The following is a 16,442-nucleotide window of genomic DNA, read 5'->3' as shown; positions in this document are numbered from 1 at the left end:
CCATGGCCACGCCCTACAGCGCCGGCGGAAGAATGTCAGGCGACGCCTCCTCCTTCGACGTCGATTTCGACCGCGATCTCGGTGGGAGACCTTACGCTCCGTTCATGGCTGGCGGTGGAGGCGGTGGTTATGGTTCCCCACATGGTTCGTCCACGGGCCTGCCCGGCGAATCAGGTCGCATGTCCTCCGCCGCGTCGTCCTTCCGTGCTCCTTTCCTCTCGCCCGCTTCTCGCCCGTCGAGCTGGGTCCCGCCCCAACATGCGTATATGGGCTCGTATCCCGCTCTGCCCGGCTCGCCCGCCGGCGGGTCGATGACAAACCTCGCGCTCGCGAAGCCTAAGGCGCCTATGAACTCGACGCTGTTGGACGAGAAACTGTCGAGGGAGGATAAGCCGTGGTTGAAAGAAAAGGATACGAGGGGACGGCTCAGTTGGTGGGCGGTGCTTTTGTGTTTGATTCTGGGGTTGGGGATCAGTGGGGTTATTATTTGGAGGGGCTGGGTTGCCGCTGGGGAGGAGATGATTCCGGATAGTCAGCTTTGTTCGGTTTTTTCGGATGACTTTTCGAGTTTGGATGTCGACTCGGGAGGGACGTGGGCGAGGGACGTCGAGCTTGGTGGATTCGGGTATGTCTCTCTCCGTCCGCATGGAAGTATCTTGATGCTGACGAGCCGTGCGTGTATAGGAACGGAGTCTTCCAAATGGCGACCGCCTCCGACTCGAACCTCTACCTCAAAAACAACCAACTCTACATAATGCCAACCCTCACCTCGGACTCCATCGGCTCCGACTCCGTCTTCGACGGCTACACCTTCGATCTCGGCGACGCCTGTACCACGGACAACACCACCGCCTGTTCCGTCACGTCCGATTCGTCGACGGACACGGTGGTGCAGCCCGTGCAGAGCGCGAGGATTACCACGAAAAGCAGTTATAGTATTAAGTATGGGAAGGTGACGGTGAAGGCGAAGTTGCCGTTGGGGGATTGGTTGTGGCCTAGTATTACGATGTTGCCGGTTGAGAATGTTTATGGGGATGGGTATTTGAGTGGGCAGATCGATGTTAGTCTCCTTCTTCCCTCCTTCCCTCCCTCCCTTTCCTTGCCTTGCCTTTCCCTCGCCTTTTTGACAGATGCTGACGCCCCCCGGTGTGGTGCAACAGATCATGCAAGCCCGCGGCAACGGACCCTCCTACACCGCCCAAGGCTCAAACTACGTCCGCTCCATCCTCACCTACGGACCGCTCTCGAACCTGCTCGCGAAGAGCTACGGGTGGCAGAACGTGAAACAGACAAGCTACGATCAGGGCTTTCATACGTATACGATCGAGTGGACGGAGAATTTTATTAAGAGTTATGTGGATTCGAGGTTGACTGCTATGTTGGCGCTTAAGGTTTGTCTTCCCATTCTACCTCCCTTCTAGCCTCCCTTCTAGTCTCCTATCCTCCTCCATCCTCCTCCTTCCTGTTCCGAGTCCCTCTCCGTTTCGTGTTGTGTTCCGAGTTCGAGTGGTGGCGATAAGTTGGTTGGAGTAGAAGCTGACTATGTGTGCGGATATATAGATGACAGGCAGCGGCGGCAAATCGTTCTGGGAACGCGGCGATTTCCCGACGACGGCGACGAATGGGACGAGCGGGATCGAGGTCGTGGTGCAGGATATTTGGAGCAATGGGACGAATGCGGCGCCGTTTGATCAGAGTGAGTGTTCGCCTTTCAACTAGTCGCTTTCATCTTCCTTCGCTCCTTGCTGTTATAATATCCTGGCCTACTTGCCTCACCGTTCCACTTCATCCTGCCGTACTTTGTCTCGCCGTTCCACTTCATCCTGCCGTACTTGCTTCATCCTTCCACTTCACTTTTTCTTCCGTCGAACACCGAACGAACACACGCTGATATCCTCTCTCCCTCCCCTCCCCCACCCACCTCACCTAGACTTCTACCTCGTCCTCGACCTCGCCGTCGGCGGCACGACGGGCTGGTTCCCAGACGCGACGGGCGACAAGCCCTGGTACGATTCGTCCATCACGGCCATGACGGATTTCGCGGAGCAGCAGAGCACGTGGAGCGCGACGTGGAGCGACGATGATGATTCGAGGGCGTTTAGGATCGCTAGTGTGGATATGTGGAGTTTGTGTTAGATGGGCGGGTTGGGTTGTGCACTCACTCGCTCGTCGTTTGTGGGTGGGACAGAACTGTTCGCATACACGCGCGCGCGCTCGTCGTCGTCGTTGGTCGTTCCTGCTTATGCTTATACCCCGCATGACATACCCTCGAACTCGTCTCCGTCTCGTCTTTCGTTTCGTCTTTCGTCGCCGTCTGACTCGCATTCGAATATACGTCGATGCCCTCCTCGTTCTCCCCTCCGTCACTTGCTCGTTTCGCCTTGCTCGTTTCACCCACGTACGTACGTCGCCGCGTGGGCTTGCCCGTCTCTCTTCTCTTGCCTTACTTCGTTCGTTCGCTCGTTCGTTTCGTGCCCCGCCGTTCCACCGTCCCACCTTTATACTGTTTATCGCGCGTGGTATAGTTGTCCGTTCTTGTTCGTCTATTCATTCCCCTTTGATCCCTGTTTGTTGCTTGGTATTATTCCCCTTCGTGGTCTCTTTTCTCTGTTGCTTGTTGCTTGTTTGTTGCGCGTTGCTTGGCGTTTGTTGGCTGTTTGTTTGACATCATCACCTCCTCTCCTCTCTCCTCTACTGCTACCTCCTCCTCCATCACCCCCACTCGCCCCCGCCGCCGCCGCCGATATAGTCACGTACACGTACGATAGAGGGCCCTAGATGGACTGGAACCGATGATATTGAACGGACTTGGACTCTGATATGGACGTTCGTTGATATTACCACCACCTCCTCTATTACTGCCGTTGTCACTGCCATCACCACCACACTGTCTTATCTTCGTCTGTGCCATTTCTTCCCTTGTCCGTTCTCTTTTCTTTCTTTTGCCAGTGCCGTTGCCCGTGCGTGCGTACGTGCGTCGTGGTTGCGTCGGTCGGTCGTGCTTGGTGTTGGCTATGGTGTAGTGACGGGGCGAAGACGAAGACGAACGATGAAGACGGGTGTACATATACATGCATACGTATATCAGACAAACGGACTTGAAAACTCTTAGACTTTCTTCCCTCTCTCTCTCTCTCCCTCTCCCTCTCTCTCTCTCTCCTGTCTCTTTCTTGCTCTCTCTCCCAAATCTCTCGCTCTCTTTCTTGCTCGCTCGATCACACTCTCGCTTACTGTTGATCACACTCACTATCGCTCACACTCACACTCACACTCACTATCGCTTGCGCTTGCGCTCGTTCGCTAGCTCACTTATTGCTCGCCGCTCACTCTTTTCGCGCGCGTGCTCCCACACACACACACACACACTTTATTATCCCCCCGCTCTTTTACTTAGTTAGTTAGTTATAACCGATACTCGATACTCGAAAAGATGTTGTCATATATCCATGCATGCATTACACTGATACACTGATACGTTGATACGTACGATCGTCAAGCCAATGAGGTGGCCAATCGAGGAAGCGAATGGCGAAGAAAACGGCGAAGTCACGGTGGCGAAGTGACGATCAATTGAACAGAGAAACGGACAAGTCGGGAATGATCGACTGGCAGACATACATACATTGATACATGCATCTTCCGAGCCGTCTGTTTGCGCGGACGCGACGATCGACGGTCAATGGATAACGGTACAGGACACTTCAATCGGAATTATAATTAGATTAAAGGACATGTTTTGTCGTACATGCCTACACACATACACGATAAGAGGTACGCGGATATAAGAGACGTTGCGGAATGGAGAAATTCACCATTCGGTTTGGCCCGTGACCGCCCCACTTTGGCGGGCGCTCCAATGGCGAATTTCACCATTCCGAAACGTCTCTATAGGGGGCGTATAGCACCACAGTACAGTGCACAGCCCATATAGGAAAAGGAACCGTAGAAGGATACAGCAGAGGAAAGGTGAAACCTCAGACGATAATAAGTCTCGAGTCCCAACGGAGTTTACACGGATGAAGCGGGTGCTTGTTGAACGGTGGATGCTGAGGTCCACAGCGGGACTTTTGCTTGCGGCCGTACCATGGAGTCGAAAGCGAGGAAGATTGGGATAGTCCAGTTGCGGATGGGAGAATGCTACGATGTTGAAGAGTCGGAGTAGGGATATGTAGGCGGTGCTTGGGACTGAAGTTTGAGAAGAACGGGTGCTGGTGAGTTCTCAGTTTGCGGTCCTCAGTTCACAGTCTGTAGAACAAACGGTTCGTCGTGAGGGCCGAGTACTGACAGAGTTGACAAGGATAAAGCAAGCGATGGGGCGGCTAGCAATCCACAGCGAGTCGTTTTGCGGTCGTGTCATGGAGTGGAAGGCGAGGAATGTTGAGATAAGTAGTCCAGTCGGGGATAGGGAAATGGTACGATGTCGACGAGTCGGAGTGGGGAAGTGGGGTATGTGGGCTGTGCTTAGAGATCGATGGTGGCGGTGGCGGTGGAGGAGTTGAATTCTTGCGTTTCGTGGGTGAATGAGGTGGGGTCAAGCCGGAGAACGGGTGGAGGGAAGGGTGGGGTTATGCGGGGTGCGCGATAGGTATGGATCGTGACAGCAGGAGGCTCGAGTTGTCTTCCGGAATTAGCGTCCACACGAACCTTCGGTCTCGCTTACATAGTACTGTTCACCACCTCCGCCTACCGAAGAATAGCATCCATCCGTGGCGCAGGTCCGACCGAGAACTCTTCCGTGACCGAACATGAGCTTCTCCCCGGACGGTTACTAGACAGGATATCACTCGCCATACCCGTGTGTCCTCTTGTGTCCTCTTCGGTTCGCTCACTGTGCCCTACCACTAACATGCACAGAGCGACACGGACACGGACTCCCAACGGCAAAAACATACCGCAGACCAGGCGTGAGGTGATATGCTAGAGCTCGGTCGCCTCCCACTGTACAACGGGTTTCGGGGATCACATCGCCGGAGGGAGGTTCTCATACCTCGCGAGCACATATAGATGCATGGACGTGATTCGTTCGAGCTGGGGAGGACCCCGAAGGCGCGAGATGGATCGTGCTACAAGTCGGGACACCCGACGGTGACCGGTGAGTGTGGTCAGGGTCAGGGATATCGAATAGACGGAGACTGGCGGGTAACGTACTCCGTATTGTTAGATAGAGTAGAGGTTTTATGATACGGGCGCTTCGACGACCTGAGGACAGAGTTTTATGAGCCCAGAGATCGAGGTGGCTCCCGGTTCCATTCTCCCACGAGAGACTTCGCGCAGCCTCTGCGTCTTGTCCGCTCTTTATTTATTGCCATTTTTTCTCGTACAACTCTCGGGATGGTATCTAATCGTGCTTCCAAAGCCCGACATAAAGTTGTTTGAAACGAAGATATGCTGTAGCACCTTCAGCAGCATCCGAGAGCTCGAGGCGGAATATGCCGGCTGCTGCTGCCTTCGTCATATGCGGGGCCGGCGCTCGAGGTGGAGCATTCTCTGTCCAGACAGAAATGAGCTCTGGGGCCGTATCATAAAACCCCTAGTGTGGCGGAAGGGCCTGAGATGATCGTTGCGTTGTTGGTGTGATGCTGAGAGCGTGCCTTTGTGCCCAAACCGTGTACCACAACGCAATACAGAGCTCGCCAAGGCTAGGAAGGGTGGTACACTGTGGCCCTCGAAGGCGAGTCACTGCACTCCCACAAGGCCGGTGTTCAACATGAAACAAGCAGCGATATCGGCGGAAGAGGGGAGTCGGTCGATGCTCTTGCGAGGTCGTCAACATCAGAAGCATTACGAGGCCCACAAGATTCTGAACAGTGATGAAAGACAAGACTCTGGAGCATAGCCGGGCTCCAATCGGAGTAGACCTCTAAGTGTTGCGAGTGTGTCGTCAAAGAAGCGGTGAGAATACTAGCGTACGGCTCGAAATAGCAACGTCGACTGAAAGAACAAAGTTCCTGTAACAGGATACAGTGGCCGTGGGCACGATAGTGGTGGATAGTTGGTGGATGCAGGAGGAGACGAAAAAGTGGCACGCGTCATAGTCAGAATCGAAGCGACACCCACCGTTCGCGCGCGCGGCTCAGCGGGTGGCGTCACCTTTGTTCTTCCCTCTCTGGATCCGCCGCCCTCCCAATTGCTTCAAACTTGCATTAAAGGAGGAGAAGGGCCAGCGCAACAAAAGACTGCCCCCGACCAGGGTCGAACTGGTGATTTCAATCCAAAAATTGCCCTGAACCAGGACCGAACATCAAAAGATTGCCCTCAACCAGGGTCGAACTGGTGATTTAATCAATTGACTGCCCCCAACCAGGATCGAACTGGTGATTTCGTCCAAAAATTGCCCTCAACCAGGACCGGACTAGTGATCAGCAAAAGACTGCCCTCGTCCAGGATCGAACTGGAGATCTCCGGATTAGGTAATCAATTGATTACTCATACTAATATGAGACCGGCGCTCTAACCAGCTGAGCCACGAAGGCATGTATAGCATTGTAACAGAGTAGTTCAATTCGGGTCTATTGTTGTGCTATTTGAGAGTGCCTCTGCCTTGTATCATTCGACCATGGCCCATAATATTCAGGTAGATGGTTTTCCATGTTATGCACCTTCTATAGAAACCATGCCATGATCTAATGTCAAAGTCTTGAATTGAATTATAGTGGGTGCTCTGAGCCCTAATCATATGATACTACAATGATGGAAGACTTGTATACTCATAGATTCCGAGACTCTTCAGAATCCCTCATTCTGCAGAGCTTCCAAGATCAGCTCATGAGCCTTCATTGCATCTTCTGTCCACCTTCTCGGTATGTCCGGGTCTTCTTTTGATTGACTGTCTGCATAGAATACCTGCATTACCCAAGCACCAACGTCAGCACTGAGCATAACTATCCCTCTCACGCAACAGACACAAGAACAATCAAAAGAAGACAAACCTCATAACTCCAAGGCCCCCTCCATCCTGTTCTCAACACTGCTCTACATATATCCAGGACCGGCAAAATTCCCTCCCTGATCCCCTCAGCATCTGGCCTCACCTGCTTATGGAACGGCAAAGGCCTCCACGAATCAGACCATGCATAAAGCACATGGACATCCTTCTCCTTTGCAGCTCTCTCGACAGCATTGAGCTCGTGCATACCAGTAGACGGAGGCATAGAGAAAGCGGACGATGCAGGGGGGAATGCAGCATCGGAGATTTGCAGATAGAAGATCTTGTCAATGTGGGGCTTGAGTGTGTCCGCGAGTGAGGTGAGAGAGTCGGCAAGGGAGGGTGCAGGGAGTGGTGGGAGAGGATAGGGAGTAGAAAGATTGTTGGAGAGTTTCGAGGCATAGTAGATAGCTGTGATGAACAATCCGTCTGGATTTAGTAGCTAGAATAATATGAGATTATCATGGTAAACGGCAAACCGGAGATTTGGAAGGTGTCGAGGCAAAGGCCGAAGTTAGACCTGTCGACACGCTTGCAGATGTCCCAGGTGTGTTCCCATGAATTCCTGAAATAAGTATCAGTACTCAGTTAGTTGAACCGGATACATAGTGTGATGGTTTACTGACGCATGGACGCCCCAGGCCCACATTTCATACGCACTATTATATGGTTAAGCGAAGTGAGTGAGTGAGAAAACAGGACTGAGGTCAGAACCTTACATCTTAATCGGCGGGTTTTGTTTGGCTGCTTCGTCCGCCAGCTCTCGTAGGCCTTCAACTATGACGTCGTAATCTCCGCTTGTCGACGGGTCGTTGGTCGAGCCGACCTGGAGCATGTCACATCCGAGACCCTATTGTTGCACCACCGCCACAGGAGATGAACGCCGCATCACCAGTTGAGCGGTGTGGAGGAAGGCATATATCATAGAAATGACCGGGCTTACATGTAGGACCTTGAACATAGTCCAGGCCCTGTTCAAACTATTCTCCTTCTTTCTCGGGTCAGTGTAGCCCTCAAATTGCGGGAAACTGTACCATCGTCCACATCGCGTCAACCGGCCGCAACACAACCGTAAACTAAGACAAGAAGACTCACGGCATGACACTGAGCACCTTCAAACCCAAGCTTCCGCAGATCTTATTCACCTCAATCGCCGTGTCCACCAATTTGCTCACATCTCCCTCGCCCTTCTCGTCAAGCTGCTTGTACTCGCCGTTGAAAGTAAATGATGCAAGCGCCTCTAGATCAGGGAATGCTATCTCTGTGTATTTGAACCCTGCGTCTGCGATGGCCTGCAGTTTCAGAGGCAATGTGTGCGTAGGATGCATTCCAGCGGAGGCGGTCGCGTAGCTGCGAGGAATCTGGGAGAGCGATGACGAGGAAGACATGTTCGACTGCTGGCGGAAGATTTTATGTAGGCTTTTCAGGCTCTTGGTGGGTGGGGGCACCAGACTAGCAAAGATTGACGAGCTTTATATCGCGAAGGCAGCTGTGGAACGCTGCGTCATACATGATCCCTATGACCGTGTCTGAGTTGAACCGTGTATGATCCTTTCGCGACCAGCTCAGCTCAATTATGCATGGCAAGCCTCGGAGAATGGAATACCGCTCTGGTAGGTAAAAGAAGCAGAAGCATCCGAAAGCTAGTGAGAATTCGTGGTGAAGCAAGTCCAAGTCAGAACAACAACGACAAGTCGCGCAGAGGCCTGTGTCCGATCGGAAGGTGGCCCACGCGGCGTTCGCCGTGGCTCAGCTGGTCGTAGCGCCGTGCCGTTTCGTGTCCAGCAAGCTCTTTGGACTCGACATGAACGGCTGTGTTTTGCGGACACTAGGTAGTTTATGTTTTATATCTGGCACATATTTATATCATTCTGCCCCAGATACTCCCCGCCCTCCTACAGAGATGACATTTTGTTTCAGTACTCGCGGCGCACGCGACTGTGTGCCGACGTCGGTACACCAGTATCAACTCGATACGATGGCTCTATGTTCAATAATTGACTAGACCCGATACCCGACTCTTCCGGCAGCGAGGTGGTATTCGTCTCCGCCTACGTAGCACCATCCCACTGGTCCCAGATCACATTCAGCACATGCAAGGAGCTTCATAGGCTTTTCTGCGGCTACCACAAGTAAAGATTGCTTTGGATGAGGACTACGAAAATGGACAAAGTGATGGATATGTACGCACCGGAGTTGACGGCCTTGGAGAACCCGACATTCTCGAAGGACATCGGACTCGCGCCTGGTCCGATGTGCCACCAGAAGGTTGTGGTGGGTGGTGTGGGAAGAGCGGGGAGGAGTGGTTGAGAGCGTTCAGGTGGTTCCATCTGTGCCGTGTGTTAGGGAAGGTATAGCAAGCCAACGAAATAGCGCAGCATTACCCAAAAAAGAGAGGTATCAATCAGCAATCAAGGTACTCGACGATAGGAGAGAAATCAGCAGGAGAGGAATCACCTGGACACTTTCTCCTTCCACGACCTTAGCCACAGCGGACTTTAGTATGATACTACCACACCCCTCTCTCGGACACACCAAATCACACGAATTCCACTTCTCTCCACCCTTCTCCATCGAGACCTCATCGAGACCGCCTTTGAGGCTGGCCAGCAGCTTCCCCTTCGGCCTCTGCCTCCCTCCGACTCCCGGGCCACCCGCAGACTGAGACTGCAGGGCTTCCCACAGTCCCGGGGGAATTTGCGTCTGTGTGAGTTGTGCTTGTTCTGAGATCTCGGGTGCAGGTTTGGTCGAAGGGGCGGTGGCGGTAATCGTAGAAGATGTAGCAGACGAAACGGAAGCAGCGAGCGGTTCGAGGCCGGTCAGTGTCTGTGAGTCTGGCTTGGAAGAAGATGCAGCATCGGATGGTGATATAGGCAGGAGATATCGCATTTCGAACCACGGTTGACTTCCATGTCTGACCTCGCTCCTGCCTACCCACTCAAACCCAGCACCCTCATACAGCGGTCTCAATTCTTCATGTGTGATCAACAACACTCTCTCGTAACCTCCACCGCCTTCTTTGCGTTTCTGAACTGACTCTGCCCGGATGCGCTTGAGGTACTCACGAATCAACGCAGTGGCGATACCGCGCTTCCTCCACTTTGGGTGCACGCAAACGCCGTGGACGCAGACGGATGTGGCATCCGGTGAGGACACATGTTGGGACATAGATGTGTGCGTCAATGTGGGAGATGGCGAGAGTGTGGAGTTGACATAGCCTATGAGTGTTCGGGAAGGGTCGATTGAGCCCATCGATGTGGGCAGGAAAGCTCCAAGGAAAAGGGTAGGAGCCTGGGCTTGTCGGTAACTTCATGGGCGGAATGTATCAGCGGTGTGGCAAACTGACTATAAAGATAAGATAAAAACGCAAACCGGAACGATTCGAGAGAAGCAGCCTCGTCTGAAGGAAATCCTGACCAGAAAGTGGGTATCAGCATTTGCGCACGATGAGACTAGGAGAGAAACTGACCTGCTACCTCGATGTTGTGAGCCGTTTGCAGATCCTCGAACCCCAATAAGTCGTAAAACAAGCCCTCTGGAAGCCCTGTTTCGGTCATTGTGTCCTAGCTAATGTGTACCGCGGGGTTGATGCGTTTATTGTGGGTGGCGGGTGAGAGCAAGCGTGCGGCGATGCTGAACGTCATGATCGCCACTTGATTATCTTATCTTACATGCCTTTCCACCGTTCGGATCTAACCACACGTTTCTTGTAGAGACCTGTCTCTGATCTTTTTCACGACTACACAAAGTCACCGACCTTCATGGCATACCGTGCACCGTCGACAATATTGAAGAAAGATCGATTTTCTCAGCGTTTTTTTGGCCTTCAGAGCCTGATGAGTGTACGGGCTTTCAACCTGCTGAATACCGCTCCCAGGTTCCTGCTTATCAACGGAACCCCCAATCGCGCCATTTGACCAATTCAGCTCTCGACTGTTCAAATAGACGCACCGTCTCCGATGATACTGAGGTCCTTATAAGAGAGGGTTATACAGACTCTCCAATATTCTGCATCTTTCTTCAGCTGGAACCCGTCTTCTAGGCTTTGAAAGCGTTGATCCTGCTTCGCTATACCATAGACGGTTTTGAAGCAACATGCCGGATTCGAGCCTTCCTCCTACGGCGACTCCATTGGTGATCGCAATCTGTGGCGGTGGCATCGCAGGCCTCAGTGCTGCAGTCACTCTTCAACGCCTTCCAAATGTACAGATCCATGTTTTTGAGCAAGCCACCGCCTTCCGTGAGGTTCGTGTTTCAATCATGCAATCAGTACATTCGCTCTGACTGACCCTGTGCCAAATATAATCCGACTACCGGTTCTACAGGTTGGAGCCTCCATCGCACTCGGGCCTAATGGGATGCGCGGCTTGGAAGAGGTCGGTGCCCTGAGTGCTCTTACGGACGATCTGGCATTTCGAAGTACACATGGGTTCCCTATGTTGTATCGGTATGCTACTCTCAATCAAATATATTACCCATATTATCCATGTCTATCGTACTGAGGACTATTCGATTGTCACAGCCATTGGAAATCCTTCGAAGTCCTCACCAAAGATACTTTTGGCCCCGGGGTAACCAACCCACTGCACCATACCGCTAGGTTCTACCGACCACACCTCCTCGCCGCCCTCATAGAGAACATCCGCCCTGAAGTCGTCCATCTACATCTCAAGAAGCGTCTTGTCGGCCTTGACGTGGACGAAGAAGGTGCAACTCTACGATTTCAAGATGGCGAAGAGTTCAAGGCGGATTTAGTTGTTGGCGCTGATGGCCTGAAGTCGGTCAGTACCTTCCATCTCCACAATCGCGAGAAACCTGACTCACCGGCTTATTCTCGATAGATCGTGCGACAAACCTACGATCCAACCTTTGCACTCACCTTCACCGGCCAAATTGTGCTCCGTGGCGTCTTTCCTATATCCCTGCTCGACGATCTCCGGGAAGAGACACCGGACATAGGTGATTCAATCCACGTCATTGGTCCTGACAACCATTTCTTTTCCTCCGCTATGGGTACGATAATTTTCGCTCTCGGCTCAATCTCTTGTGGACTAAGATTCGTCTTTCGCTCTTTCGTCAGGCAAGGGGACCTTCACTGTGGTCGGAATGACTTATGTCGACCCTGACAAACGAGACCCAGACAAGACACTCATCTGGAACGAAGAGTCCGACCTGGATACTTTCCGCTCTTACTACAAGGTATCCCGCTGAGCTCTCATCTTCCAATCCTCCAAACGTATCTGACCACCCACTTTCGAATGGCCATGACCATTACAGGACTGGCATCCCCACATTCGCGCCATCCTCGCCCGCACTCCCTCGATCCAAGCCTACGAATCCTGGGCCGCAGACTACGCCCCCCAACCAACTCACGCCGGACGCATCCTCCTCATCGGCGATTCCTTCCACCCTCTTGGCGGTGCATACGCCTCGGGAGGAAGTCTCGCCATAGACGATGCTCGAGCTCTCTACCTTTCCTTATCTCACTTAAACGCTACCGATCCTTCTGCCACTGCAAGCGATAGGAAGGAAAGACTGGCCCAATCCCTGGAAATTTATAAGGAGACAAGAATGGCGCACATTGAACATGTCATGGAATTTGTGAGGAACTCGAGAAGGGCCAGCGCGAACAGGCCTGGGGAGAGTAGGAGTTGGAGTGAAGAGAAGATTCAGGAGTGGGCGAGGGAGAAGAAGTCGGTTAGGTGGCTGCACGAGCATGATGTGCATCAGGCGTTCTCGGAGGCTTTGGAGTAAATAGGGAGTAAGCGGGTTCAAGTCCAAGGCAATTGAGATGTGGCAGGGGCTGATGAAGGCTGTGAGCGGTAAGGAGAAGGCGGAGGCGGGGCTTTCAAGAGAGGAATGCCGATCAAGTTGGATAGATTGGCAAAGCGTGTTGAGGGAACAAGAAGTAATATATATTGGGTATGTAGAGTTTGTTGAAAACAAACGGTCGAAGTACCGGGGCACGTTCTTACTTCCTCCCCGATATTACCTGAATATAGATGAGTATCATCATCAATCGCTGAGCATAATCGAGTACATAGTAATAATCAGGAGATGCACCCGGAACAAAAGGGAGGGCCAACATCTCGGCAGGCGCTGCGAATCAATATCATTGGACAAGCATTGGGTTTCATTTTAAAAACGAAGTCTGCATATGCGGTGAACGGTACGATAGGTAACACAGGCATAGATCTGGGCGAGAGACGTGTGGACGGACGATGACGACAGGAGTAAGTATGAGACGGAAAGCTCGGGAAGACGTATGAATGTCAGGACTCCATATCAAGCTTAAGCACGGCCGGCGGCCTCGAGCTCCTTGAGAGCAGCATTATGTGCAACCATCTTGTCTTTATAGTCCTTCAATGCGAGGCGGTACGGTTCGTTGTACTTGTTCTATATACCAGGTGAAGCGAAGAGGGTCAGCAAAAAAAACTATGGTGAGAAACTGGCAGGAAGGGATTGCGGCGAGTACAGTAGAGTCTGAAGCAAGGACTCAGTTACGAACCTTCTCCTCTTCTGACATGCTGTCCCAAGCAGCCTTAGCAGCCTTCGACCACCTGGAAACGCGGTCGCTCCGAGTTCCATCAGCGATTTCGGGATGTTGAGCGATGAATTCGGTGAGGAAACTGTTGATAATCACCACACGAGGTAAGTAGCGGAAAGATAATCATAGCAGGAAAGTAAGCGACGATGTAGATAGATACTCACTTCGTCCAGCCATTGAGAGGGCGCTTCGGCACGCCAGGATCGAGTGGCTTCCTAAGCTTGGCCTGCCCCTTCTTGGTGCGTTTGTTGTTTATTTCTTTGAAAACCTCTGGACGGACGTTGACTGCCCACTTGTCGTACTCGATTTTGTACGCTGCGAACTCGGTACGCGCGCGCTCCACATACGACTATACATTCAAACAGAACAAAAATCAAGACCACGCGCCTGCGACGGTAGAGGTGTTGAAGTACGAACAGCTTTCTCTGCATCGGGAAGTTCAGTCCACGCCGTACCTATACGTTTCACCAATTCTTGCTGGGCAGTTACAGTTTTGTCGTCAACGGGATGAGTAGCCCTGTAATCGTAGGAATAGAGGATGTAGCCCGAGCCGGGACGCTTGGGTGGTAAGTCCTCTCGTGTTACTTTGACCCCTGATATCGACGAAGAGAGATAATTGACAGGCGTGACCACATCAGATGCACCGAATGTGGGTAGGAGTGAGAATGGCAGCCTCGTCAGCGGTTTGCGAAGCAGAAGATACAAAATAAAAGGAGACATACGAGGAGGCTTCACTATCTTCTTGACTTTGGGTTTGGGTGCTGCCTTGGGTTTCTTCGGCTTCGCCTGAGCTTTCGTCTTGGGCTTACTCGCAGCCTTAACATTGGTCGCAGATTTGGCTTTAGGAAAAGGTGCCTTTGCCTTTGTGCCAGACCCAGCCTCGGATTTCGTCGTGGCCGTGGTCGTGCGGGCGGCAAGGTGACGCGGTGCCGACGCGGTTAAGAAAGTTCGCGTTTGAAGTTGTTGTTGGAATTGGAATGGGACAGAGGTGTTAAAAATGGCGGGTGTGCGGAACACACTTCGCCTAAAGATGAGCGAGAACATCATGCACAACGACGACGAAACCAAAGACGAAGGGGTCCGTGAACGATGAGGTAGAGAACGAAGAGGGGAGAGAAGCACTGTCGTTTGGTTCATGTTTGGCTCTGCGCGCACCGTGCGAACAATTTGCCTGATCAATCCAAAGTTAACACCGACTTTGACGTAATGTAGGCGCAAGTTTTTAAAGTTTGAACGACCTCGATCTTCTCCTGCTCAGCATAAGTTCGATCCAAGGACCGAAAGCTAGTGTGCTGGTGCTCCTTATTCATAACCCTAAGCGTGTATAGTACGGTGGGCCATAACTATCATTATTGCATGTCACCGGCATCAATACGGACGACGACCTTCCCTCTCGCTCGTCCAGAAAGAGCTCTCTCATATGCCTGCCTCACATCTTGGAGGGGCCAGACAGAATCCACAGGTACATGCAGCATCCCTATTGTAAGGTTTCAATGAACGTCATTTCAGCGGTCGTGATAAGGGGTGAGACAGCACTGTACCAACCTTTGTCGATGAGCTCGATGAGCTTCTGTGTCCTCTCCAGATTGAAGAAAGTGTTTAGGAAGGTAAATTTGCGAGGCGTGCCACCGAGCCAGGTCGGCTGCCATGTGTTCAGGAAGATATCCAGAATGAAGCGCGAGACGGAGTACTGAGCAAACGCATTCAATCCTATCAGTATGAAGTACGTGGTAAACGGGGAAGGACGATCTCGAAGGAAACCGAGCTACATACGGAATTGAGATCGCCTCCGACAGCAAGGAATCGCCCACTCGGAATAAGATAAGATGGACTGTGCAAGTACAGTGACCTTGTACCGGCGGCGTCGAAAATCAGGTCGAAGCTCTTTGCACCGGAAAATTTGGCAGTTAGCTGTTCGTGTAAGGGTTGTGCAGTGTAGTCGAAGATCTGAGTGTGACAATAGATCGGGTCAGATAGTTACGCAGCCAGATATAACTTAAAATTTACCTCGTCAGCCCCCATCTGCTTTACAAGGTCGAAGTTCTTTGCCGAACAAGACGTGACAACGTATGCACCCACTGCCTTTGCGATCTGAATCCCTACCAGCCCTACCGACGTAGAGCCGCCTAGAAAATATAGTGATAAGTCACACCGTAGCCCAAGTGCCGTCACAGAAGAAAAGGGGTGTAGAATGAGCTGTGCAAACACACCATTTAAGAAAATCCGCTGTCCCGCGCGAAGCTTGCCTACTTCGATCATACAGAAATAGGCTAACAAAAAGAGCAAACACCCGCATTGTTTAATCAGCAAGGACACACATTTGAGAGACAAAAATTTGGATATAACACACCCGTCTGAGCCATGCCATTCGCACCTGCAGCCTCCTCCCAGGTGAGGAGCTTCGGCTTATGCGAGAGTTCCCCCTCAAGGTACGTCGCGTGCAAAGCCATTACACCACGGCCCGCGGAGATTTTTCCAACAGGATCCATAGCCTGTTCAAGAGCCACATTGAAGAGCAACCGATCAGAATCAGGTTTATCATCCCGGGCAAAATAGTTGAAATGAGAAAGCTTACACCAAACACCTCATCGCCAACTTTGAACCTACTTTTCTTTCCGGGTCCCTCATAAACCTCCTCAACCACACCCGCCCCTTCGAAATCTGCGATCTCATGTGGGGTGGAGAACACATGCTTCCGCACAAAAGTGGGTATTACATGCCAGGAGTATGTTGTGCCCTTGTACGCCGACGCGAACTTCATTCGAACGCGAACCTGGCCTGGTTTAAGTGCTACCAGAGGATGGTCCGGAACATATTCGAGGGCGGCGCGTGAGGAGTATGGACCACGAGAGGAAACTACCCAGGCGGGAGTAGTTCCGGTAGACGCGAGCGAGGGGGACATTGCAGTTTGGAGCTGGGACTTGGAGAGGAATAGCGGGGAATACTGAAAGAACTTCGTACTAAGCCTCG

The 16,442-nt window shown here is 52.1% G+C and overlaps 5 protein-coding genes and 1 non-coding gene across 6 annotated transcripts; 2 read left to right on the top strand and 4 right to left on the bottom strand.

The window, feature by feature from the left end:
• Positions 1 to 347: 347 nt before the first annotated feature.
• On the top strand, positions 348 to 2,136 carry STEHIDRAFT_101030 (glycoside hydrolase family 16 protein; the record flags this gene model as incomplete). Its single annotated transcript, XM_007307004.1, has 5 exons — positions 348 to 625; positions 685 to 1,060; positions 1,161 to 1,395; positions 1,568 to 1,696; positions 1,931 to 2,136. The coding sequence occupies 5 exons, from the start codon at positions 348 to 350 to the stop codon at positions 2,134 to 2,136; spliced, it is 1,224 nt and encodes a 407-aa protein (XP_007307066.1).
• Positions 2,137 to 6,371: 4,235 nt separating this feature from the next.
• Positions 6,372 to 6,473, bottom strand: STEHIDRAFT_t208. The gene has a single exon. It is a non-coding gene; the product is annotated as a tRNA-Met (tRNA).
• A 253-nt stretch (positions 6,474 to 6,726) lies between these two features.
• STEHIDRAFT_159573 (xylose isomerase-like protein) lies at positions 6,727 to 8,313 on the bottom strand (the record flags this gene model as incomplete). Its single annotated transcript, XM_007307003.1, has 7 exons — positions 6,727 to 6,843; positions 6,930 to 7,336; positions 7,405 to 7,490; positions 7,552 to 7,584; positions 7,645 to 7,775; positions 7,869 to 7,953; positions 8,021 to 8,313. 7 exons carry the CDS (start codon positions 8,311 to 8,313, stop codon positions 6,727 to 6,729), a joined length of 1,152 nt encoding a protein of 383 aa, XP_007307065.1.
• Positions 8,314 to 9,325: 1,012 nt separating this feature from the next.
• Positions 9,326 to 10,362, bottom strand: STEHIDRAFT_61915 (acyl-CoA N-acyltransferase; the record flags this gene model as incomplete). The annotated part of the gene is made up of 2 exons (XM_007306699.1): positions 9,326 to 10,232; positions 10,298 to 10,362. 2 exons carry the CDS (start codon positions 10,360 to 10,362, stop codon positions 9,326 to 9,328), a joined length of 972 nt encoding a protein of 323 aa, XP_007306761.1.
• Positions 10,363 to 11,020: 658 nt separating this feature from the next.
• STEHIDRAFT_159571 (FAD/NAD-P-binding domain-containing protein) lies at positions 11,021 to 12,679 on the top strand (the record flags this gene model as incomplete). The annotated part of the gene is made up of 6 exons (XM_007307002.1): positions 11,021 to 11,170; positions 11,251 to 11,372; positions 11,448 to 11,706; positions 11,767 to 11,938; positions 12,006 to 12,124; positions 12,203 to 12,679. The coding sequence occupies 6 exons, from the start codon at positions 11,021 to 11,023 to the stop codon at positions 12,677 to 12,679; spliced, it is 1,299 nt and encodes a 432-aa protein (XP_007307064.1).
• Positions 12,680 to 13,216: 537 nt separating this feature from the next.
• STEHIDRAFT_170389 (uncharacterized protein) lies at positions 13,217 to 16,374 on the bottom strand (the record flags this gene model as incomplete). Its single annotated transcript, XM_007307001.1, has 11 exons — positions 13,217 to 13,321; positions 13,434 to 13,554; positions 13,637 to 13,821; positions 13,890 to 14,668; positions 14,836 to 14,949; positions 15,018 to 15,162; positions 15,246 to 15,419; positions 15,480 to 15,598; positions 15,683 to 15,742; positions 15,823 to 15,964; positions 16,048 to 16,374. 11 exons carry the CDS (start codon positions 16,372 to 16,374, stop codon positions 13,217 to 13,219), a joined length of 2,271 nt encoding a protein of 756 aa, XP_007307063.1.
• Positions 16,375 to 16,442: the final 68 nt, after the last annotated feature.

This window comes from Stereum hirsutum, assembly GCF_000264905.1.
Source record: "Stereum hirsutum FP-91666 SS1 unplaced genomic scaffold STEHIscaffold_12, whole genome shotgun sequence".
In the NCBI taxonomy this organism is placed as follows: Eukaryota; Fungi; Basidiomycota; class Agaricomycetes; order Russulales; family Stereaceae; genus Stereum; species Stereum hirsutum.
This window is presented reverse-complemented; position numbering and strand designations above follow the sequence as displayed.